Source organism: Chamaea fasciata, unplaced genomic scaffold (genome assembly GCF_029207755.1).
Source record: "Chamaea fasciata isolate MVZ Bird 193981 ecotype frontalis unplaced genomic scaffold, bChaFas1.0.hap1 SCAF_5, whole genome shotgun sequence".
NCBI lineage: Eukaryota > Metazoa > Chordata > Aves > Passeriformes > Sylviidae > Chamaea > Chamaea fasciata.
Window position 1 is genome coordinate 10608950 of NW_027094090.1, and position 25376 is coordinate 10634325.

Here is a 25376-nt window from a genome sequence, read left to right on the forward strand (position 1 = left end):
TATCCTTGGCTCTGTGCAGTGGCTAAACAAGACATGGGTCTTCTCTGGTCGTCGCATATGAGAACTCTGTGTGTCTGACACTTCTTGCTTGACTTCAAATGTCTGTTGGATCACTTTTTTCCTCCATTGGGGGCTACTGCTTTTTCTAAGGTCTACTTTTCTGGTGGCAAGACCTAAGTTTTCCCTTTGAGTGAATGCAGCATGCAGAACTCAGACACATCCTCAGGGGACTGAGCAGTGTCAAGCACAGCCTCCTCCAGGCAGCCACAGGAGCCCAGAGGCAACCAGTGTTGCCTGCACAGGAGGGGCTGCCAACCCTAGTGTGGCTCCCAGTGCTACCAGATTATTGTTGCCTCTGGAATTAATTGTTGCCTCCAGAATGAAGTCAGCAGATATAATTCTGTTATGCAGGCCATAAAAAAAAAACAAACAGGTTGTGGCATTGTGGCTTTTGCCTAAAGGAACGGACGAGGTCTCAGGAGACAGTGCTTCCTTATCCTTTGCACTGCAAGTGGCTTTCTGAGCCCTCCTCTTGCACCTCGAGTGACTTCATGTGCTATGAGCCCAAGTACAGCTACACTCAGATACTTACCAAATTCAGGTCCCAGATATACATGCATACATAGAGCTACCTGCATACAGAGGAGCTTTTCTTTCCATGCAGTATTTACCTTTCTTTACATTAATGTGTGTCCCCTTCTGTTTCCACATGGGCAGAATCAGTCCTCACAGTCCCAAGACATCAACAGCTTGTGGGTATTGCCATTACCATCTCTGAGAGCACTTTAAAGACAAGTAATAATTCAACAAAAGCTCTTCTATATTCACCCTCCTTTCCAACTTACCTTGTTCTGTACCATCTCAACAAGAATTTCCTTTTAGCATTAGGAGACTAGCACAGTGTAAGTAATAAAAAATGTTCTCTCATTTAACATGTCTAATCTAAACTTAAGACTGAGATTTAAAGATGCTTTGGCATTCTGAGCACTCCAAGAAGCAAATTCAACTCAGCTGGCTCAGCAGTCAACAAATAATTACTCTACAGTGATAGACTGTCCTGTATCCCAGGATTCATTATTGAATTCCATATACAGCTTTACAAAGCAAACAGCATTTGTGTATTCTTAGCACTCTATCAGCTTCATTATTCCTGATTTGAATGCCTGATAAATGAACAGCCTCATATGCCGGCCTTATAAATGAACCTGTATGTTTGCTGAGCTCCACATTCAAGACAATTTAGGCCAAAGGATTTCAACATATCCAACATTTTATAGAGCCACATATTTTTTTCCAAAGGATTTTAGGGGAAAAAAAAGACAAATTTAAAAATAGCCATTACTGTTGTCTATGGTAAATGAGAGTTGATAAAAAGAATTGTTTTCTAACTTGTACAGCAACATGCAGTGTGGGGAAGGAACAGGAAAAATGCATTTGCTTAACCTTGGGTTCACAACCCTTTGGATAGTTGCTGTTCCTTGGCTCTTTGCAGTAGTCGTTTTTCCAGTATCTGCTCTTCTGTCTGCATTTCAAACGCCCCTAAGAGCCATGCAGTTAATACTTTTTTTCAAGTTGACAACTTAAGGCATGATGTCCAGGGGATCCTTTCAGGCTTTTTGTATAATTAAACCTCAGTAAAAGCTGTATTACATACAGTTTTGTCTATGATATCTGCCTAAGAAATTTCTTTATTTGATTCAGTATTTGGAAAAAACTTGTAATATTTGTAAGGCTTTTCTGAAAATGGCACAGAGAGAAGGACAGGACCCCAGATATAAACAGAACAATGTAATATGCCATAGTCCTTACATGAAAACTGTGAAGATTTCCTCACTGCTGCATGTTGTTACATGATAAAAAATATCATTCTTTTATTAGCCTTGAAAGCCCAACTTTCCAATAGGTTTAAGTTCAACCAAGACTAAGGTCCTTTTGCTGCGCTCAATGAGATTCTGGTTGAGCCCTTTGAAGAGCTTTTATGCCCCCTTAATTTTGGTTAAAAATTAAGCCATTTCCTCTTTCAGAAGCTCTTATTCCTCCAGGGTTCTACTCCTCCTTCTCTGTATGGACTCTTCTTTATTCCTTTTCCTTTCCTCAGCTGCAATCATGCCAATAGTTTCACTTTAACTCTTTTCATTATAACCCCTTTTCACACCAGTACTCTGAAATATTTTACCTATTATAATCTTCAAAAGATGCTGCACTTTGTTTCATCAAGTTTCTTTGTTTTGTAGTGTCAACAAACAAAATATAAAAATTATAAAACACCTCCAAGGTGTTTGTAGCCTTTGAGCTTAAGAACAAGGATTGGAGCTAAACTACTAGCTACATGTATGTGTTCACACTCAAGAAACATTAAAATAATATTTTGTTCTATTATTTTCAGCACCCCATTCACATTGCAGATTGTTGTTTATTCCATACCTGACACTACAAGTATCCTAGCTGGTGGACTTTGTTTTGGGGAACTTGAGGTAGAGTAAAAGATAGAGATTAGAAATACCAATAGATTATATTATACAAATCCATTTGTCAGATTGCCAGTCTTAAACACTTTCAGTTAAATTACCTGTAGGAGAATTTATTTTGTAACTCAGGTTAATAATGAAAATAATAAGTCCAAGCCATACAAAGCAGTGAGCACAAAAATTCTTTCTACAACTGTGTTCTTCAGAGGGGTAAAGGCTTTTGCCACAGAAGAGAATGATCACTTTTATTATTACAGCAATAAATATAATAATTTGCCACGTGCTTCCTTCACATATATGGGATAAAAAGAAGCTTACAAGTTTTCTTCCCTTTGCTGGTTTTCTAAGGATTAGAAAGATTAATGATACTTACCCATATATGGGTTTTTCCTATGCATGGATCTGTCCTGTGCTGTGCCTTCCACCTAGAAATGTGTGAGCTGTGAAGAAATGGTTAAAGCAGAGAATACCATGCCTGCTGAGCTAACCAGGGCTCCAGAAGCAAGGAATAATGTTTGGTGCCATTTGGTAACCACCTGGCCCTCTGCAGAATCCTAGTCATCTCCCTGCAGACGGGCTGTTGTGGTGCAGTACACACAGGCCAAGGAGCCCCAAATGGAGTTAGAGACAGTTCATTTTCTAGTGTTGCTGGAGACCAGCTAGAGATTAACAAAGAAAGAATTGCCTTGCTGGTTTATTCATTCCTGTCAAGAAGGCAAGCTGTTATTTTGAAAGGAGCTAACGACACGATGGCGAAAACCATATAAGCTGAACAGAAACTTCCCCTGTATCCTCCAGCCAACTGTAAATTCAGCCAGCAGATATCTTGGAAATGGTACAAGCCTTCCTGCTTTGAGAGCACTCAGGTTGGGGTGCCAAGAATAAATCTCCCTCTGAGGGAAACCTCTGAAGTAACTGCTGTTGACTGAGCTGTTCCTGGCTGTGAAGGCAAAGCTGAGTGTGGCAGACAGTGTCATGCCACGCCAGATGCTGCATCCCCCCAGCCCTGTTTACACCAGATTTTGCCTTACTTGTCAGTGCAGGAAGAGAAGGAAATGGTGCAGTCCCCCTTCCTTTGCCGCAGACTGGCAGCTCTGGGCCTCTCCTTCGATTTTCTCCAGCTACTCTGTGCTGTCCCAGAAAGCTGAGACAGTCATAAACACCATTTAACTAGTTGATTAAGTCAATTCACAGCTGCTTTTCATCAGCTGAATTTTGCAAAGCACCCATTGGGTCTAGGCCATTATTTTAAGTCCCTCTATGAGGACAGAGCACTAAGTTGCACAAAGAGTTGGGTCATACCAGCATCCCAAAGAAGGGCACATGCAGCAACCAGGAATTCTGATTTGCAAATAATTCTTGGCATTAACCTTTTTCAGCTCTAAGATGGGAGAATACTTTCTTAAATGTTCACAGCATGCTGCGCACCTATTTCACTAAACAAGGTGAAATACACTTTCAACTTGAAATTTAGCTACTGGAAAAAAAAATAGAAAATGCATAATTCATGAAAGACGCAGAATTTAAGTGAAAGAAGTTCATGCTAAAATACCCTGAGTCTAAAACAATGTCGTAAACTCCTTGGCTAATACATTCACTATCTAGCAATTCCTATCCACAGATTCTAGGAAAGATCCAGCAAGTATTTCCTTGAAGACTTTTTAAATTGCAGCCCAGTCCAATGTAGTCCCTTTCTCAGTTCTTTCACTAGGAGCCAGGCTCCTAGTGAAAACTCCTGCTGAGGTTACTCAGCTTGGATGGGTAAGGGCTGAACAAGGCCTGTGGGATTTATCTTTCTAAGAACCATGCTCAGTCTCCTTTCCTGTGTCCAGGGTCTTCTGAATTGGAAATCTTTCTCACCACCTGGTCAAGGGTGATCTATAAACTCTCTTCATAAATTCATTCCAAATCACTGAGAAGAACATTTATTTTCAGTGTTATTTATTTTAGGTTACTATGGCCATAGTTACCATATACAAATTTAGATTATTGCAAACACACAGTAATGAGAAAAATATTCAGAATACACATTAAAAAAAAAAAAAAAAAGAAAAAGGAGAAAAATGGTTTCAGTAAACATTAAGAAAAAATCAAACCACAAAATTAGAATTAAATAATCTCCTACACATTCTGGCATTATGTAGAAATTAATATACACTCTGACACTGATTTTATTTGACAAATCTCTGTCAAAAGTGTGATAATTTTATTCCTCTCCATCATCTCCACACCCCAAAGCCCTGGATTATTTCCTCTACTCTGGGTGATTAGTAAGGTTGCTAAGGAGTTTCTTCATTGGATGTTCTCCCTTGTAGGAAGAACCACATTTTTCCAGGAGTGAGTGCAGTCCTAAACCAAATGGAGACATGTGGATGAATCTGTGACCCTGACTCTCCTGTGACTGTGCTGTTTAGTCCATCAGCTCCAGCAACACCATTACTGCCAGTGATGGATTGTGGCAGCTGGGACTTGTTTGCTGCCTTGAAGTTGCCTTTAAAGTTGGCTAGATGGTGCTAGAACACACTGCATTACATTAACGAGCATATGGCTCACATTCTTCTTACTGTTGATCAGAGACTACTTAAAACTTGGGTTTACAATGTGCCTCCACACTTAAAAATTGTAAAATGAGCTAGTTCTACAGTTCAGTCCTGGACTAGACACCATTAACAGTGCACTGCTAACTAAATAGCGATTTGGGTTTAAGGATGAAATTTTTTAAATGTAAATTTAAAAATCCCTTCCATTGCCATAGGTAACAGCTACTTGGCCATGTACTAGGGCTTTGTATCTCTGAAGGTTTGTCTTCCTTAATAAAGGAATTTCTACCAGTCGTGCAGCTGAATTTTTTCTTGCTGCCACAAATCTTGACCCTTGATCTCTCTGTCTTTGCAGGGTGATTCTGTGTTTTCTTTGCTTGTTTGCCTGTAACTTACTTGTGTCCACTGACTTAAAGAAGCACGTAATTTAATTAATATGGTAGAGCTGCAGACACAGTTGAGCACAGCCTGAATTTGTATTTTCATTTGGCTGGTCAGAAAATTGGTTGCAGTTCAAAATGAGGATGTCATTCCAGATCTCACTCTCTGGTCTGTAGACAGCTACACACACACAGCAACAGCTGAAATAAAAATGCAAGTCTCAAAGGACATTTAACTTCCAGTATTTTCAGCTTCTCTTATCACCACTGACCCTACACTGCCTTTCCACAAAGATAAAAAATGGGTTCAAGCTGGTGAAAAATTAGTCATAGCAAATAAACACTATGTATAACTATGCAGTCCTCACATTCTGCTTTTAAGCAAACAATTGTTGATATTTTATAACTAACCTTGGGAAAATGGTTTGGATCTTTGCTGGTGTGTGCCAGTTCACTGCTGTAAAGCCTTCAGGAGCATCCTACTGCTGCACAGTGATTTCCAGGGACATGAGCAAGCTGACCACAGCTCAGCCATTGCCATGGATACAGTTCCATGTTGGTAAAATAGAAGCAGGTTCCCTTTCACCTCCAGTTTTAAATCGGAATTTACAAAGAGATCTGTTTTGCAACCCATGTACTGAAGAAAACACACAAAAAAAGAAGTGACTCAGAGAAAACACTTTTCTGTTAAGGTAATATTGATACAGCTGTTTATTGCCCAACACACTGAGGAAAACAACACCTCGATGAGGTCAAAGGGCATTCAAATGAACATTAACACACATTCTGCAAGAGTAAGTTTCAAATTATTGCAGAAGAACATGTCACATGAATGTAGATCTCATTGGTTCATTCATTCAGGGTTTTCTGCTGTCAGTCCTTCTTCCTGAGCAAATGGTGTTGAGCAAGTCTCAGGCCACAACGTTGGGCTGCTCTCTGTAGTATGAACTAGAAGGAAGCTCTGGGCTGGATTTCAGTGCAATCAGAACAAGAGGGAGGTTTAAATGCTGGAAGAGAACAGTGTTGGTTTGTCTGTCAGGTGACAGTCCTGAACAGTGTGCTACTTGAGGCTTGTGAGGTCTCTTTTTTTCCTTTCTTTTTTTCTCCATGCAAAGCCAAACAAGAGCAGCACGAGATACTTAGATACCACTTCTTAGAGATGCATCAAGTAAGCTGATCTCAAACTGGTTGAGAGAAGCAAATCAAATCTCTTCTGGTTAGGGAGCAATTGGCATTTGAGTTAGGCCATGACCTGTGACTGAAATGGGAGGAAGAGAGGATTTTTCCTCTGGGTGTGTTTGTCTGGGCTTGTACATAATCTGAGAGCAGCTACAGCTTCATACTTTTTAATCACAATGATATCTGCTGTGGAAGACATCAAAACTAAGAGCTCAGGTGGCTGCTGTGCTCACCTGTGGGCAGATGATACTCAGCTGATTGTGACCAGAAAGTAAGTCAAATGGGAGAAGTGATTTAGGCATCCAGAGAGAGAGATGCAGCATATTGAAGAGACAGTTCTCCTGAAGACAGGTCCCATGATCAACACAAAAGATTAATTCCAAGATGACACCCAAAACTTTCTCTCTAGTTCTGGGCAGCCCTAAACACAGAAAATACTGTGAGTGGAGCTACTTCTTTCCTATTGCACTGTGACAGTCCCAGGCCTGTCCCCTTTTCTTGGCCCTGATCAGATACACAAATGATGGCCTTCTTCTAGGTCAGCGAAGCAGGGAAGAGGCAGGAGTCACAGGGCAGGACAGCTGAAAGGCTGCAGGGATAGCTAAGTTGCCTGGCAGATACACGTGAACCATCTCTGACCTCTCTCTGTTTCTGGGGGTCTGCTTCCAGGAACTGCTCCCTCCACCTTATCCAGCTTCCAGACCACTGCTGCAGAAGAGATACAGAAACTTTATGCCCATTTTGAAAAGTAACTCAGACTATCCAGCACACCTCTGCGACCACAGCACCTGATCAAACTTGATTTTAAATTACCTAATTTAATTGTAGGAAATGGCCTTTGGCCTTATGCCACTGCTTTTAAAAGAATTGCTTCAGCTCCAGTCATTATATTTATGCATGAACCACCCACTTTGATATGGAAATTGTTGCAGCCCAAGGGGATTTCATTAAGTAATTAGGGAGGAGAGCATATAATGCCATTTGCTGTAACTGGATCTACAGAATCAATCAATAAGTGACCATATGTGCATGAGCCTGGAGCATGTCAATACCCTTAGCATCCTTGTGAAAAAGAAAAACAATGCAAGAGGGATCTCCTTTATCTGTGACACAATCTTGCAGTGTAGGGCGTATTTTCATTGCTTAAAAGAATTGCACGAGCCATGCTGTCATATCAAACTGCACAAAGCAGGCAGATTTATTGTCTGCCTGGAAATGTTCTGCAAGCAAAGAGCTTTGTGGTTCCAAGTCCTAGGTTTGACAAGCACTGCAAGAATAAAACCTGCTTTCTATCAGAGCTTTCAGAATCAGGCCGTGTTTTGCATTTATATTCCAAGTTTGCTACTCTTAAAGGTCAGTTTTGTTCTTGAGTCTGAAAGAAATTCATGTTATTAAGTGTTAATGCAGCTGTAAATACAGCTTTCTAGCTTATTATTATTATTATTTTTCTCCTGTTCTGTTGGCTAAAACCCTAGACAGCTGGTGTTTGCTAGATTGCATTCTTAGGGTGAAGAGTTTGTCCTACATACACAGAATGTGTTCATTCCTCAGGAATCAAGTGACCACACCAGAGCTAAACAATACATAAAGCATACAATTTATTTTGGACTATGATTTCTCCAGATGCTTAAAGCTGGCACATTTATTAACTTTTGATTACAAACCACTGACTTTCAGTAGAAAATTGCATAAAAGAAAGACCAACATCTTTTCCTGGGAGTCATTATTTGGAGCTTTGCTAATTTCTTCTTTCATACCTTCTGCTGCTTTCATATCTTCTCATTTGCAGCACAACCTCTGAGCTCAGAAACAAGACAAAGTGGATGAATTTTCATTTGCAAGAAACCTGTCCTTAAGGCCAAATGTCTTGAACTGACACTGACTGCACTAAAGGAAAAATTTCCATTGGCTTTTTGGAACCTGCGGTGAGCCATTTACTCGAAGGCAGAGTAGGTCATCATGTGCAGAAGTTCATGTCTCATTTGCCATGCATTCATGTTTAAATGGCATCCATTGTAGGTAGGTTTGGTTTATACTCCTCAGAGGCTCTTTGGATTGGGTCTGCAGGGATTATGATCCACTGTCCTAGGCTCACATTTTCATGGCTCAATACAATCAAAGCAACCTGAGCCTTGGGCCCGAGGTCCAGGGGTAACTGACTAACTGTTGTTTAAGATCCATTGAAATTATTAGGAGTCATAAATGTGAGCAGTGCTGCAGTGGTTGGATCTCTGTGGTCATTCGGGTGTGAATGCCCTGCCTGTGGAGGTTTAACCTGCAGAAGACTGAACTGCTGCCCAAGGGATGTTCCTCTCTGTCCCACCTGCAGCCACCAAGAGCAGGGACCATGGCCTGGGAAAGGTGTAAAGGGTTTTTATCCTTTGTTAGCACAGTTACAAAACATTTTAGTCCTGCCAAAAAACCTATGACTCTTCCAATCCTCTTCTTAATCCTGTAATGTTCAGAAATTGATGACACTGGGAAATGCCTGTGCCTTTTGCAATCAGACTGCCAGCACGAGGCTGCCTGTTTCAGACTCTGCAGTGCTCTGTGCTGAAATGTCCCCCCATGCTCTGACTAAACTGTTGGCACACACCGAATAAATCCCTAATACCCCATGTGGGAAAGCCCTGGACACACATATTTTCACTGAAACCAAGGTTTCTTTAAGCAGACGGGCCGGTGGGAATTTAAAGACGTTATCAGTCTTGTGTGTGGGGCTGCATTATGCAGGGAAAATATAGATCATGACCAAAAACATGCTTATGCATATTTCCCCCTATTCAATCAGTTTAATTTTGTTTATTTATGACAGTGAATTGCTCAAGAGTGTGAGACCACAGCTAATTAAAGGGACATGATACATTTCATCTTCCCAAATGAGTTTCTTTTGTCTCATTTCCATCTGACTTTAAAATTCCACCCCTGATTCTTTGGGGACCCCAGTAAGTTTGCGCAGGGAGCTGGAGTCATCATCAAAGCAATGGGTGGTTATCAAGAGAAGAAATGGCTGAGGAGAGTGTGATGTAGCACAGGATGTCATGAGTGTGTTTACAGATGGTGTGATGGAGAAGTCCAGCCTTGACAAGGTGAAGCAATTCTACTTTTTGTTCTTGTTTATGGGGGCATGCAGTAGTGATGTCATGTGTGCAGTGACTTCTGCTTCACAGCATGGCTTTTTTTGCTGGTTGTCAATGCTTGGCTGGAGGATCCCATGGCAGCCACTGCTGAGGGCTGGAGGAAGCAGAGTGATGGGACACAAGTAGCAAAAGAGTATTTTGTACATCAGCAGCTGTGTACGCTCCCTTGGGAGCCAGCAGCTAGAGATGAATTCATACAATGGCAGCTGCCTATGAAATCTCCTCTGGCAAAGCCAATAATGGAGAAAGTTTAATGCATGTTGTAAATCTGCCATTTTAAAACACTTCCAGCAAGTCCTCAGACCTGGAAATGCTCTCCCTGCCATCCAGGCACCCAGCATGAGGGTTTAGTCTTCATCAGTGAGATAAACTGCCATGTGCTGAGCTTCCATCAAGAAGACTTGATGCAAAGCTCATTTCTGGAGCTACTTTGGATAACAGATACAAGTTTATAAATCTTTTAAAGCACAACAACATAAAAACCTTCACTGTGGTTGGTACCAGGTCCCCACAGGATTATCTCTGTGCCAAGTTCAGCTTGTATGGGTAAAAGATATTTAAAGTACATTTTTTCTTCAGTGAAAGGCAGGTGTGCCAAACAAAATTTCAGTTAGTAGTCAAAGGTAGAGGTTTATTGTTTAAAATTTATTAAAAGACCAATATGGTAATTACATATATATATGAAAAGGCCATAAGAGAAATTTTATACCAGATTACAGTAAAATTTAGTATTAAATTCTCATCCTAAAATTGTCACCAGAAACCTCCATGACACAGAGTGACAAGTGGTCACACATTGAATATGCTCCTCATATCAGTTGTAGGGCAGTCAACAGAAACCATAACTTTAGGATAGCCACATATGGATGTTGCAATTACAGTCAGAGAAGGAAATCAGAAGAAGCCCAGCATTTGGCACCTTGTCTGTTTAGCAGCACAGAGAACTTCTGATGTAACATCTTGGTCCTTATTTCTCTGCAAAATTACTTAGACTCATCTTCTGACTCTCTGACCATATAATTCAAGCTATTCACTTTTGAAAAATAAACTGATATGCCATCATTTAAAGGATCTTTTGAGTGTTACAAGTAGTTTCACCTGGATATTAGGATGTCATCTCACTGGTATGAGCCCATGATTTCTCAAGCAGAGACTCCAACATTTCTCTTTGTGTCAGTAATTATATGTAAAAATCACAAACAGATTTACGTATCCACACATCCACAAAAAATAAGTTCTGGAAATCAAGGTGGTTAAACACAACAAAAACTTATTTTTCCTTGTTTGATGATATCTTCAATTCTAATGTGATTGAATTTCAGGGAGGACTCAAAATTTCTCATATTTGCTCTGAATTGTATCAAAACTAAAAAATTCTTTGAAATAAATATATTAAAATTGTCTTAATAAATTTTGAGCAATACTTTCAATATTCTTCTCAAAAAAACTTTTATATTTTAAATAATTTTGTTACCTAAATACATAAAAATTTTAATTAAATTTGATTTTCTAAGTAAAGGAGACTGCTATCCTATGTCCATAACTCTGTGAACTACATATATGTTAGGTTAAACTAATACACAAAGAAGGATAAATACATACATTACTTCCATATATAATGGACATAGGTGAATAATACATAATAGAACATAATTTCAACTAGACATATCCAGCTTGCTGAGGTGTTGCTTCTCACCAGGGCTTTAACTATTAATTTGACAGTGAGGGTCAGAAACGGCTCATAGACCCCTTGCTCTGAAAGCCCTACAGAACATTCTGTTGACGTATTTTTGAAGGCAGGCTAAAAGTCAAGTTCGAAATGTACATGGGTTTGGGGTTGGGTTTTTTTGTTTGTTTTTTTTTGTTTTTTGTTTTTTTTTTTTTTTTTTTTTGTTTGTTTTTTTTTTTTGTTTGGATGGTTTTTGTTTGTTTGTTTGTTTGTTTTTTATTCCAGACATTCATGACTGAGATCATGGGCATCTTATTAACTGCATATGGTTGTCATATATTTTCCCAGTCTATCGCTATCTAGCCATTTTCCTTTTTTTTTTTTTCTTTTTGGTAAATATATTTGTTCTTCCCATACACAAAAAATAGAAATATAACCTTCTTTCTCTGCAACCAAACGTCCTTCAGTAAAGGCAATACATCATTTAATGGTTAGAGCCTTGATTTACAACAGATTACAGAATATCTAAGAGGGATATTGTATCCATATTTAAGAAAATATCTTAAATACAAAATTGCATAAATCCATACAGAGCCATTTCTAGACATGACAGCATTTCTAGCAAAACTGAGATGAAATGCTTGTGATCATGGTCAGGTGTCCTTATAGCCCCAGGAAGCAGGGAAAATCATAGCAGGTGAGTTTTTTGGCTGAAGAAAAGGAGGAAAAGTGATGGTACAGTAAGGGCTCTATAATATGTGCTTCAAGTGGAAATGCTGCAACTATCCACACTGTGTGAGGTGGTGATGTGATGCATATTTTTTTATGCTCTGGATTAATGTGAAATAAAAGGGTCCTCAGCTGAAGGCTCAACACACCCAAAGTGTATCCACCCAAAACCCGGTGCAGGGTGAGCTGTTCTGGACAGGATTTTTCAGGATATTTGGAGAGTTTGGAGCTGCCTAGATATTGCATTGCCATCTAGTGAACATCACTGAGACTGCATGGTGAAGCCGGGAAGTTGAGATTCTAGCACCAAAAAAATGGAAAAAGAAGCAGAGGCTTCAGAAATGTTTGTTTGGATGCTCATTATGCAGTGGCAGAAAGGAAGTCTTAGTAGAACGACCCAGTCTCCTTCTTTCTTTTTCTAAAGGAGCACGAATCAATTTTGTGAGGACACAGCAGGAGAAATTTGAAACTCCCAGCTCTTTTATTTTCCTTTCCTGGGTGCAGAAGTATGCAGGGAAGAGTTCTCAGTGCCCCCTCCCTGTAAACACAGAAAGGAAAAGCTGCAGGTGTCCCTTGCACAGTGTTTCCTCCTTCATCTTAGTATTTGCTCAAAAATAGAATGCAAATATGGGACTCTCATTTTACATTCAAAATTTTTCACTGTTTGCCTTTGGGAGTGCTCCACAGTTTGCACATTACTCCTACACTGTGACCGTGACTCAGAGCGTTGTAAAACATTGGTCTCTGCCACTTCTGCTGGTCTGTGACATTCCCAGGCTTTGCTGCATGGACATCAGATGCTTACCAATGCCAGTCTACCCCTGCCCTCCCCAGCTGGGCAGGGAAGAGGAAATAGAATGAAAGGCTCAAGGGTCAAGGTAAGGACAGGGAGAGATCAGTCACCAGTTACTGTCCTGGGCAAAACAAACCTAACTTGGGGAAACAAGTTTAATGTGTTACCAATTATATCAGAGTAAGGAAATCAGAAATAAACCCAAATCTTAGAACTACCCGGCCCCCACCCCTTCCCTCATACACACCGTAACTTTATTCCCAACTCTCTGCTTCCATCCTGCAAGTGGCACAGGGGGACAGGGAGTGGAGGTTGTGGTCAGTTCCTCACACATTGCCTTGCTGCCTCTTCTTCCTTAGGGGAAGGAATCCTCAGTCTTCTCCTGCTCCAGGGTGGGCTCCATCCCATGGGAGACAGTCCTCTACAAAGTTCTCCAATGTGGGTCCTTCCCATCTCCCAAAGTGATGGTATAGTAAGGGCTCTATAATATGTCCTTCATGAGCTACCCCAGCAGAACTTCTACAGCTCTTCATGAGCTATTCCAGCATGTATCCCTTCTGTGGGCTGAAGTCCTTCAGGAACACAATGCTACAGCCTGGCACAGGGCCACAGGTCCTGCCAGCAAACCTGCTCCGCTGTGGGCTTCCCACAATGTCACAGCCTCCTTTGGGCATCCATGTGCTCCAGCTTGGGTTCTACACTGCAGGTGGCTCTCTGCTCTCCCATGGAGCTCCCTGGGCTGCAGAGGCACAGCTCCTTCACCAGGGGCTGCCCCAGGGGCTGCAGGAGAATCTGCTCTGGCACCTGGAGCACCTCCTGCCCCTCCTCCTGCACTCACCTGGTGCCTGCAGGGCTGTTTCTCGCAGATATTCTCACTCACCTCTCCAGCTGCAATTGGTCCTGTGCAGTAACTTTCCCCCCTTCTTTACTGTGTTATCCTAGAGGCACTACCACTCTTGCTCATGGGTTGGGCCTTGGCCAGCAGTGGGTCCATCTTGTAGCCAACTTGCTCTGTCGGACCTGGGGGAAAAAATACTCAATGTTTTCAAAACTGTAAAATACACCTTTTTGTATCTAATCATGATATTCAGGGTCTCAGGCTGCAAGAGAGCATTTCTTCTGAAACACTGTTTTGAAATATCCAAGAAGTGACTGTGAAAAAGCAAAATAAAACTTAGAAGAGATTAGCGAGAGAAATTAATCGAAAACTGCTCCTGAATTATTTAGTTGGATATTCTTGCAACTCATTTCTTCTGCTCAGAACGAGGTTCATGGGAGGTACCATGAAAGGGATAAGGTGTGAATAAGGAATGGTAGAGGATTTAAATTTTAAATACCTGGTCCCATACCAGGTATAACGTAACTTGGCTGCTCATCAAGGGAGGATTGGGGGTCTGAGATGAGGATAGGCAAGGCCAGTTTTCTCAGAGGGATTCTGCCAAAGTGAGACATACAGTCCCAGTGACTAACCTACATGACTTCTGTGGCCTCCTTCACTCATGACCTCTGTTTCTGCCTGGTTTTCAGCTCAATAGCTTTGTTCAAAAGGCCAGTCCTGAAAAATGCAGGTATAGAAAAAGACTGTAAAATTATCTAGCAAGACTTCTCACAGGAAGTTTTGAGGAATATTTGAGGTATCCATGAGTGACAAGTGGTATGATATGGACTTGATGGGAGACCCCTGACCTCCTAAACCAGATACTAATAAAAAATGAATTGTCTTGAGATTTATTGCATTTATATGGGTAGGCAACTGAGACTGCTCTGAGCATTCCTGCTTTCCCTGGTTGGTTTGCACATATTAGGTACACACCCACGCTTGGTAAATTATCAGTAGTGAGCAGTTTGGGGCTGGTGGGCTGCAAACTCACCAGTGATATATGGTTCATGGTGTCCCAACCGGTGCAGTGCCCAAGGCTTGCTGTGATCAACTTTCTAGTTCTTCTTGTGAAGCCCTTCACCTTGCCTTTCACTTTATAGCTATAAGCCTACACATCCCTACCTGCATCTGCAGCTGTTCTCCCTATCCTAGTCTTCCAGAGTGCCCTTATGCCCATTATTTTGCAAAGAGGTACTCAAGAATCACTGATATGGCTGTTCAGTTGGGTTTTGTCACAAGTCATTCCCATCGCCATGTGAGATGCCCTTTATTCTTCCCTACCTCTACATTTCATTACCCACTTCATATTTTTTGCTTTAAAGCCATATATTAGGGAGAAAGTAGAGCACAGTAGATGAGTCGCTGAAAGAGACAATTAGTTTTTCCCAGTAATGTACACACACAAGGCTCAGCCATCAATTAGAGCTGCAAAATCTGTTCCAGACTGAAACACATCTCAGCCAGCCCTTTTAGCACAATGTGGGAGGGAAAGCAATGGCACAATAGCAAGATAAGGTGTAACTGCAGTTACCTGGGAAAGAGTATTTACAGGCAGTGCTTTAATGGAAAAGATGTCCTGAAAAAGATATTAATCTGAAGGGAGCCTGTCATTTCTTGTAGTCCCACCACCTCCTATACTTTCAGTTTTGTTTCAGAAGAGTTGCTGCTACAGTTTCTGTATAGCATGAGCCATGGACAGCACAAATACATCTTTGTGCCTGTAAACGTATTTCATCATCCTTTGTGCAATACTGAGAACTTCTCATATCTTAGAGTTGATGACCAAATAGGTGAATTTAACCACTTGTCAAAAATTTAAACACTCATAAAACTATGTAACATGTATGTCAGATCTGATTGATCAGAGATAGTTGCCTAAATTATCTCCTCTGTGTGCTGCATTAGAGAGATTGAAACACTAAGTCAAATGTACTAATTCAAGGTGGAACCACTCATGAATGGTTTAAACTGGTGTCTGTTTTCCTTGTTCTGTCTCAATCCTTTGTGTGAATGTTAACAAAATTCAAATTTCAGCTTTTAGTGAATAATGACATATTAGACATTATGGAATAATGGTTTTCATTTGCTATCTTGGAGGCTTTGATGTGGTATGATCTAACCTCTACCACCACAGCTAGGGCTGTTAACCATTCATGTTCCTGAAGCTGTGAAGTCAGGCTTGCAGGACTCTCTAACCAGATGAATTTCAGTTAAATACACTCTTGAAGGTTTTCCCAGTGGCATGAGGCGCTGCCATGATAAACTGTCTGTGTATATTTGCCTTTCTTTATTTTTGTGTAAAACTTCAGGGACCACCAGCCTCTTCACTCAGGAATTCCAGGCAGAACACCCCCTTTGGGGTGAAAGCAGCCTTAAACAGAAGCTCTTTAAGGTTTCGATAGTTGATGCTCCAATGCCTAGGGGATGCTTGGCTCCAGAAAGGGGTCCAGGTAAAACAGGGTAAAATCTGGCTTTTCACCTGGATTCATAAAATCTGCTGTTCTGAAATAGATCATCTGAACTCCAAAAAACTGATCCACCTTTCTCCTTCCTTGAGGAGAAGATGCATTTAGCCCTTGTGTTAAGAGGTTCTGCACCAAGATAAAAAGGAAGATCAAGAGTTTCAGGTCCTAGGTTTTTGACTACTTCTGATTCTAACCCAGTAAGAATTAAAACTAGCAAAATGAGTCCTTTATCTCTCAACCAGTATCCAAACAAAGCAAAAATCTCCTTTGTCTTTATGGATTAAATGTCATCTACCTCTAGGACTTTAGCTTCATGTGAAGGAATAGCCTCAACCATAGCATATTCTTCATCTGAGTTAGGGTAATCCAAATGGAAGCTTTTGGAAGGCGCATATTCCACATTCTGGCTGATACCTCTAGCCATTAACTTATTCTTACTGCTAGAAAAATCATGTAAGTCTATTAGATTTGTTCAGGATTGTACCAAGATGACAGGTATGTACCTCCATTCAGCAAAGCATGTAATGCTCCTGGGTGCTCAGGGAAGCCTTTTCCTGGAAGATTAAATGTCTACTGGAATAGATTTCCTGAATTAAGCTATTAACTGCACTGACTTGTCATTGAATTAAAGTCTATGCTTTGCCAGAAGTTCTTTCTTAATGCATTCCCACTCCTCATAGGAAAAATGGAAATAATTAGTGGTTTCTGGTTACCTTCTTCTTTTCTGTCAGTGTTACTCTGTGAATGTCAATAGTGTTCTTCATTTCTTCCTGCAGAAGACAACCAGGCTGAGCTTGTCAAGACTGCAGAATAAAATGCAGATCCTGCCATAACACAGTGTGTGTTTGTGGAGGGGGTACATTCATTGTAGTGGTAACTTCTGATTTTACAAAACAGACCAAGTATTTGACCAGTATAAAGATAGTTACACCTGTGCACTGAATGCAGAGAAAAGGAAATGCTTCCACATTTCTGGTAAAAAAAAAAACCACAAGAAATGTCAGTTCCCAGGAGAACCTGGACCTCCAGTAGGCTTTTACCCTCTGCTGCTGGGTTTAGCTCCTATCATGAAAGTATCAATCAGGAAATTTAACTTCAGAAACATTCACATGGGGCTTTGCAGTTGGAAAAATTACGAGGGCAAAGTAAGGGCAAAAATGTGACTTTCCTAGTCCTACACACAGGTATTTTGGTAAAGTTAAAATTGCAAATCTAAGTCACATGAAAGAGCATGCACAGAACTCCATGTTATTCCTGCTTTGTCCACACATCCTTGGTGTTACACAAGGGATGTTGGGCAAGTAGAGTCCTGGAAACTTTGGGTGGGTCTATTTATATCAATCATGCATTTTGTAAAAAAAACAATTCATAGAACTTAAAGGAAACCCTGGTCTTAGTAAAACACTCCAGAATATTAATGGTCATTAAAATTTGTCTTACAGCTGCATTCAACAATCTGTCATCTAGCAAACGCTTATGATGGACTTTTTGTTGCACTGCTTTAAAGGTGTTGTAATTGTATCTGGTGATTTTAACTGGCAGAGGTAGCAAAACTTAATTATAACCATCATAATTTTCGACTGCCTATGCTGAGGTGAAGCCAGAGAACTTGTGAAAACCCGAATGCCCTTTGGGTGGCGCCTGCTGCAAAGCATTTGGTTTCTCTTCTGACGAAATAGAACTGAGGGAAGTCCCAGCCTGGTGTTGCCTGAGTGGGCTGTAAATCCCTTCCTGCTTAGGGTACTACTGGGACAGGGTGAAACCACAGACCATCAGGGCCAAGTGATAGGCAAAGAGGGAACAGGGAATGGAAAATGGATAGCATTTATTTTCCAATTTATTTACCAATGCAGATTGCATTTGGTATGTGCAAGTCATTTGTCTTTCTGGTTTCTGTTTTTACATGGCTACTGAGAAAAAAAGAGAAGCTTCTGTTTTTACATGGCTACTGAGAAAAAAAGAGAAGCTGTAAGCATATTTTATTAGTTATGAAGGGGTGGTTTTTTTTTTATTTTTATTATGCTGATGTGTACACCTGTGAATAAAACAAGCCCTTCCCTACTCCCACAGTTAAAAGAACATAAAAAACATTATTTTTTTTTTTTCAGGGTATAGTAACATGTTTATATAACCTTAACAGACAGTGGTAGGCTAGGTGGGAAGAACAGGTTTCAACATATGCTTTGAATGCATAATTACAGTTAGAGATCAAGAGCTGGCACACCTGCTCTTGGGTGTAAGTGTGTGGGCTGCTAGATCTTTGGTCAGATCCAACACTCAAATTGACCAGCAATTTTCACACATCAGGATCTGGGGTGGATGGGGAATGTGGAGGCATGAGCATAGCCAGTCTTGCCTCCCACCCAACCTGCTGGGCCAGCAGAGCCAGGAAACAGTGTTGTGCTGTGCAGCTGGATGTGCTGACACCTGCCAAAACATCCAGTTCAAGGGATTTGAAAACAGGTCTCTCTCTGAGCTTGGCTTCCTGAGTTTGTTTTAGTAATTCTTCAGTTTAGACATACTGGTGCTTACCTTGTTCCACAAAGTCTTCTCCTTTTTGTGATCCAGAACATAAATCACAGAACCAGAATATTCTGAAGTGGAAGGGACCCACACGGATCATCAAATCCAGCTCTTGAGTGAATTGCCCGCACGGGGATTGAATGAACAACGTTGGTGTTATTAGCACTGGGTTCTGACCAACAGAGACAATAAATGTTGCATGCCAGTGATATTTCTAATGTATCACACAGCAACATGCCCCTCTAGGACACTGTGGTGTGCCAGAGTAAAATGATTTAACAAGGTTAGCCGTAGCCTCAGTTATTCATCTATTTATAAAATCAATTTCTAGAAAAATAAAACGTACCCCAAATCCCAAGAAAAGAGACACAAGAACTTCATTGTTCAACACAGAAGGCTTTATTTACAATTAAACATAAGGATATCAGAAAAAAGACTTGAGCTTTATTTTATTCATATTTGTTTCTAATGAAAGTTTACCCCGCACTGTTTGAACAAATGTAAATACTTAACTTTAGCCTTAGTATCATGAATTAACAATTACTGTAACATGCTTTGGATAAAGTAACTACAAATTATAGTTCAAGTGCAGTCTAGGTTCTGGACATAGTTTAAAAGCCCAAACCTGCATTGAAATCAATGAGATTATGCATATAGACAAACATCATTCTGTCCAAATAAAATTTGGCCCTGAGACATTTAAAATCATGGCCTGACTTGCTGGATCATTGTTGCTGGAGCACCACATAACACTAAACAACACTAGTAAAGCACACATTAACTTACTGACAATGTACTTGAGGTCAAGTAAAATGAAGCTGAAATGTTAGTGAATCAAAAACTACAGGAGTGCTGCTGTTGCTCCTTTCATGTTAGATCTGACACAAAAGACATTTTATGATAAAAAGTTGGTGTCAGATCTTGAACCACAGCAGAACTGTGTTTATCTCAGAGATGAGGCTTAATGGCTTTCGTTGTCCTCATACTTTTTTGACCAGTCCATAGGACTCTAGGGATGGCTTCAGTTGTGTCAAATTGTCCCCAGACTAATACAGAAACACAGCATCACGAATGACACCAGCAACAATGTGGAAATCAGAGAAAGGCGTTTTTCACTGACTAGCCAGCAGCATGAGGAACCAAATACAGGGACTGAGAGCAGCCCTCCCCTCCAGTGTCACACCAGCTGCTCTGGGAGCTGGCAGTTCCAGCTCACAGCTAGAAAGTGAGTGCAGCCATGTACCTCACAGACCTCACCTTCAAGAGTAATGTCTTGGGCTTTCTGTGACTCATCAGCCCTACTGACAGCTACAAAACTTTGTCCACAGGGAACAATGGAATAAAACACCAGCATTACAGTCAGTTGGATTTTCCCTTTATTTCCAAAAGTAAAACACCTTACTAGAGATGCTCAGACAAAGATATTGTCCTTTATTAGCAAGATGAACCTTTCTGGTTTAAAGTCCATTGTAGCATTGTTTCCAAACAGCAGGATATGAGAGGCTGACCATGCTTGATTTCCCTTTTTCTTTGCAGCTCTTAAGTAAGGGGATAAAAGATCCAAAAAGAAATCTTAAATAATGCCAAACTTAGGCTCTTGTTCTGAATTTATTGAATCCATGGAAAAATAAGAGACCCCGCAACACTCTGTATTTGCCCCGTTTACTCTCAGAATAAAATACAGCATTCAGATCAAATGAAAAAGTCAACTGTTTATGGTGATGTCAGCGTTTGCTACCTGTCTAGAGGCTGATGCACCTCATTAACCAAATGGTTGCACAAATTTCCTTGTGGCAGATGGTTTATCAGTAAGTAATTGGGGCTACCTGTTTTCATTTATGTGCTTCCATAGCAAGTGTAACCCTCTGATGTTTGATCAAAATCATTATCTCGGTCTTTCCTGTCTCTGAAGCATTTTGGGATATTTTCTCTTGGCCTCTCAGGTGATTTATCAGATCATTCTCTGAGAGAGGCCTTGGGCTAGGTGGGCTTAGGGCAGTGCAGAGGCTTGTGTTCAGACAAGAGCCAGAAATAAAAGCTCACGGGAGACAACAGGAAGAGCAGTGGAGCAGGTTAGGAGTTAGGGTGTGGTTCAGATTAATAAACAGCTGTGGAGCCAAATGTTGATGAGGTCCAGCAACATCTGGATTACTGTGGTGTATCTATGAGCCATCTCCATACAAAATGTATGAACCACATATTTTTGTGAGTCTTTTATAAACTTCACATGTTACAGTTAGTAACTTTACATAATATACTTCACATTCAATGCAATTCACATCCCTGAATAGACGACAGAGAGCAGTTCTGTTGCAGCAGCTTCCATTCCTTGAAGGAATAGAAATATTGCAATGAGAGCATCTAGAGCACAGCATGAGATCCAAATTGTTGTCATTCCCTGCCTGTGCTCAGAGACGGAACATCAGCAAGCGGCTTTCATTTTTCTTGCAAATCCAGAAGAAAATGAGTAGCAAGTTGCATAAATGGCAAAAGGTGGACTAAAATCCAACTGCACCTCAACTTCAGTTTGCTTGAATGCAATTTAAAATGCATAACAAGTTTCAAATAAAGTCTTTTGATAGTGTAGTTTCCATAGTGGTCTCTTTATTGATGTCAGAAGTGTGGACCTTCAAAAACATCAGCTTATTTGGGTTGGTAAGCTGGTCTTCTCAAAATGGAAAAACATGTTGAATTCCATAGCTCATGCATTGACTGTATCTTGAATCATATCTTTTGTCTCTGAATTTTTACAAGCTGCTTAGCTGAAATTTTAATTAAACTTCGACTGCCTCTGAAGTATTTTCACCTGTTGTGAAATAAAATCAGAACTCAGCATATGGTGAGGTAAGTCTTCAGCTTAAGAATACCTCTTTAGTATAGCATACCTTTCACAATAATGTTCGTGTCTCTGCACTTTTAAATAACACCAAAAATGTGTTTGCTTCCCCAGATATCAGCACATTAATCCTCCACTTGGTCAGTCTGCCCCTGATGGGAGAGTATTTGCCTCTGTGGGCTGGGTATGTCCAGGAGGTGCTCAGACTAGCATTACAGTGATGCACCACTGACAGAAAGCAGTGAGAAACCAGCACTCAGTAGAAAGTGTCATTTCCAGCAGGTTCTCTGCATCTCAGACATGGGGATGTTCGGGAAGAGCACAGCAATCTGCAGCTGTGTGGCCTCTATCTCAGAAAAGTGCTAGAGGACACTTCCAAGCAGTTAAACAGTCTTGGACAAAATGTTGATTTTTAAGAAATCATAACAAACAAAATGGTTGTTCTTCTGATGTAGTTTTCCCGATGTCCTCCCCAGAGTTAAGAGCATCCTGAAAGATTTAGGGTGGGAAGAGAACTTGAAAATATTAGGCCAAATATCTGGATGACTTCCTATGGAATGACTACTGAATTTTCTAGCATGCAAAAAACCAAGAACAGCAAAATAGGCAATGATTCTGACCTCTTGAAACCCTGAGGAGAAGTCAGTGCTGAGGACTGAGCTGTTAAGTGCTTACTTACTTATTTTAATTTCTTCGACCTGCACGTGAAGTAGGACCCCAAGAAGGCCACAAACAGCACAGAGCCTGCGATAATCAATCCCAGCTGTACAATGTTCAGCAGCTGGAGCCGGCCGGAGATTTTGTCTCTGAACATTTTTGCTTTCTCATCCCCAATAACAGCAGACTGTTAGAAGTGCAAGACAGTACAAGAAAAACATCAGTGAAAGGTACATAAGCAAGACTTCACTTGCAGAATATACTCTCGGTGTGATGCGAATCACAGCATGAGTTTAGTTACCCAGTTTCAGGGCTCCAAGGCTGAAAAGCTAGGTAGTTTTTTTGTTTGTTTGTTTCAAAAGAGAGAATATTAATAGACAGAAAATATACTAACCTCATTTAGCCAAAGAAGAGGGAACACATAGGGGTTTTTAACTTTTTTTAAAGGACTGAAATGAGAAAATATAGACAGCATGTTACTAATAGTTTGCTACATAAGCTCACTCTCTACTTAAACATTTTTCTTCTCTTCTAACTATATTTCTGGCTTCCAGATGTACCTTTTAAATATACTTTTGGAGTGAAAAAAACCCAGACCAAACCAAAACTACAATTAATAACAGCCATTTGACATATTAGGCAACCATCATTTTCTGTCTAATCTTCTGTAAATGGGCAGTCAGACACAGAGAGGTTTGAAGATCTGTGTGGCGTTCGTATGTACAAGATGCCAGAGGCATGTTTCTCCATGTACATTTGGGCCAATGAAGAGGAAAAAAAGACCAGCTAGAGACCCACTGACCCTTGTGATAAAACTGTCTAGTGACAGGGAATGCATAAATTCTCTTTCTCATTGAATTTATTACAGAAAATACATTTTGGGGTTTTTTTTCATCCTCAGAGCCCCCATTTGGGTTTTATAAGAATGTTATTTTTAAGAACTTTTTGCCTTGTAAACTTCTGTAGGGAAATCAAATGTGTGTTAAAATACTTAGGCAGTGTCCTGCTCAGAAAGATTTACTCTGAACAAGCTTTGGGGAAGTATTTTATTCCTTCTCCTCCAAGACATTTCTACTGATGCTCTCATAGACCAATCAGCCCACTTAAAAATTCTTTGAAAATACAATGAAGAAGTAAACACTTACTCAATTCTTGATGAAGGTCTCACAAGGAGGTTTACTTGCAGCCTTTTTGCAAATCGTAGTGTAAAACCAGTCAGCTAAAACCAGTGAAAAAAATCCAACAAAACATTAATTTAAATTTCTTAGTTAGATGCCAAAGTCTGTAATATGGACAGTGTCAAAAAGCACTTTGGGATTATTTTATCCTTATGTTTGGAAGGATTAATTTGTATGAAATGGTAATGTTTCTGAGGGTTTCTCATTTCTCATAGAAGTTCTAATTTTGTGGCTTTACCATAGTTACTTTTGTAATTTACATCTAAACCTGAAGACAAAGTTTAAAACTACTAAATCAGTCATGGCATCCTTCATATAAATATGCTTCTGGTTCCTTTTCTACCAAAAATCAGCTAAATTTTCTTTTTCAAAATGAAGGATATTTAACTTGCATGGGGCAGAAAACAAACATTTTGTATCAGGACAAACCGACGTATGCAAAGATAAAATCTTTTCTTCATATCTTTCTTCTATTCTCTGTCTTTCCCACACACACAAAAAAAACCAGGCTGTGATTCTTACAAATTTTGTGTAATATTTAGGAAAATCTGGTTGATATCTTTATTCCAAATAAGGTGAAATAAGGATTTAACTTCATCTCTCCTCACTGAAGTTACATAGCTTAACTGACTAACTTTAGTGAGAAATTATCAATTTTACCTTTTCGTTCAAAATAAGAGCAATATAGAATTTTGGAACCTTTGAATTCATCATACAATTCAGAACACATTGGTAAGTACACTTAAAGATCTGAATCACTGAAACAGAAATAGAGGTAAATTTGTAAGAAGTCAAAAAACCTCATTCTCTTTGGGAGATCTGCTGGACAATTCAGGTCACAAAGACTTAAACTAGGTCTATTTAAATCAGACTGTTCAGAGTTCTAGCAATAGGAAATAAACTCATCTATGTTTATTTAGTTTCAGTTGAGATAGTAATTATTCAAAAATGGCTAGTTACAGAAAATGTTTTTAAAAATTAAGTGTAGAGGAAACATATATTCTATTTCATAGAATATAATTTCCTCAAAGTTCCTGAAGATCATAGAAAAGATACAACATACTTCACGGTTTGCAGAATCGATTCAACCCTATGTTCCCAATAAATAAAAATCAAAACGGATTTTCCAAACTTTGAAGGTCAGAATGAGACAAAGTTCTGCTCTAAATTTCCCCTGCTGAAACCATACCACTTTGAGAGCATACCTTAGAAAAACAAGCATGAAAATATTGCATCTTCTGCTTGTCCCTCTGGGAAAAGGCCAACTCTACTACTATTAAATATAAGCATTGCAAGTTTCCCAAGGTACAAGTATTAAATACTTGGACTTACAGGCTCTATGTCAAGATATGTCTCATGTTCCTTTTCATTTGGGCTCAGGCCTTCCACGTTATGCAATATAGATTCACTTGCATGAAGAAAATGAGGAAGAGAGATGTATACTGGTCTTTCTGTTGAAAAAAAAAAACAACAAAAACAAAAAACAAACTCTCTTGAATCATTACGCCTTGCTTTGGCACTCATCTTCACAGGTCATTTTCCAAACATAGTTTTGCTATATAGATGTGCAATGCAGATAAAAATGTTAATAGTCTAACCCCACCACCCCTTCAAAAAACCCCAAGAATCCTGAAACCAGAACAAAAACCAAAATTTAAGCATTTTTGTGATTTATTTTTTGTCATGAGGAGAATTTTCCTAGTGAAATAAACTGCAGTTACAAATCCTACTTGTCTTGTGTCTACACTGTGGAGCTGGCAGTGTCCTGAGCGTGTCTCCCGCATGTTCATGACTTATTTTAGCCTGAAGGGACCTCTAACAGTTCACTCTGCACCAAATTCAGACTCAGTATATATTTATTTTCCCAACACCACACTGAGCCAGTAGTCTGTGTGCATACATATAACTGTTTACACAGCCACCCCCACCGTGTGTGTGA

The 25376-nt window shown here is 40.0% G+C and overlaps 1 protein-coding gene and 1 long non-coding RNA gene across 9 annotated transcripts in view; both read right to left on the reverse strand.

Annotated features, from left to right (window-relative positions):
* Nucleotides 1–6068: 6068 nt before the first annotated feature.
* On the reverse strand, nucleotides 6069–7445 carry LOC136290113 (uncharacterized). Its single transcript, XR_010720971.1, has 2 exons — nucleotides 7381–7445; nucleotides 6069–7275 (listed from the first exon to the last, which is right to left on the reverse strand). It is a non-coding gene; the product is annotated as an uncharacterized lncRNA (long non-coding RNA).
* An 11697-nt stretch (nucleotides 7446–19142) lies between these two features.
* The window catches only part of CD36 (CD36 molecule (CD36 blood group)), a 34888-nt gene continuing 28654 nt past the window's right edge, over nucleotides 19143–25376 (reverse strand). For all 8 annotated transcript variants that reach the window (XM_066182796.1, XM_066182791.1, XM_066182798.1 and 5 more), the window contains exons 10-14: nucleotides 24770–24888; nucleotides 23405–23478; nucleotides 22654–22708; nucleotides 22282–22446; nucleotides 19143–21572 (exon numbers count right to left, since the gene is read on the reverse strand). In XM_066182796.1, the coding sequence (XP_066038893.1) occupies nucleotides 22282–22446; nucleotides 22654–22708; nucleotides 23405–23478; nucleotides 24770–24888 (413 nt within the window). In that variant the 3' untranslated portion in view covers nucleotides 19143–21572. The remainder of the gene's footprint in view (nucleotides 21573–22281; nucleotides 22447–22653; nucleotides 22709–23404; nucleotides 23479–24769; nucleotides 24889–25376) is intronic.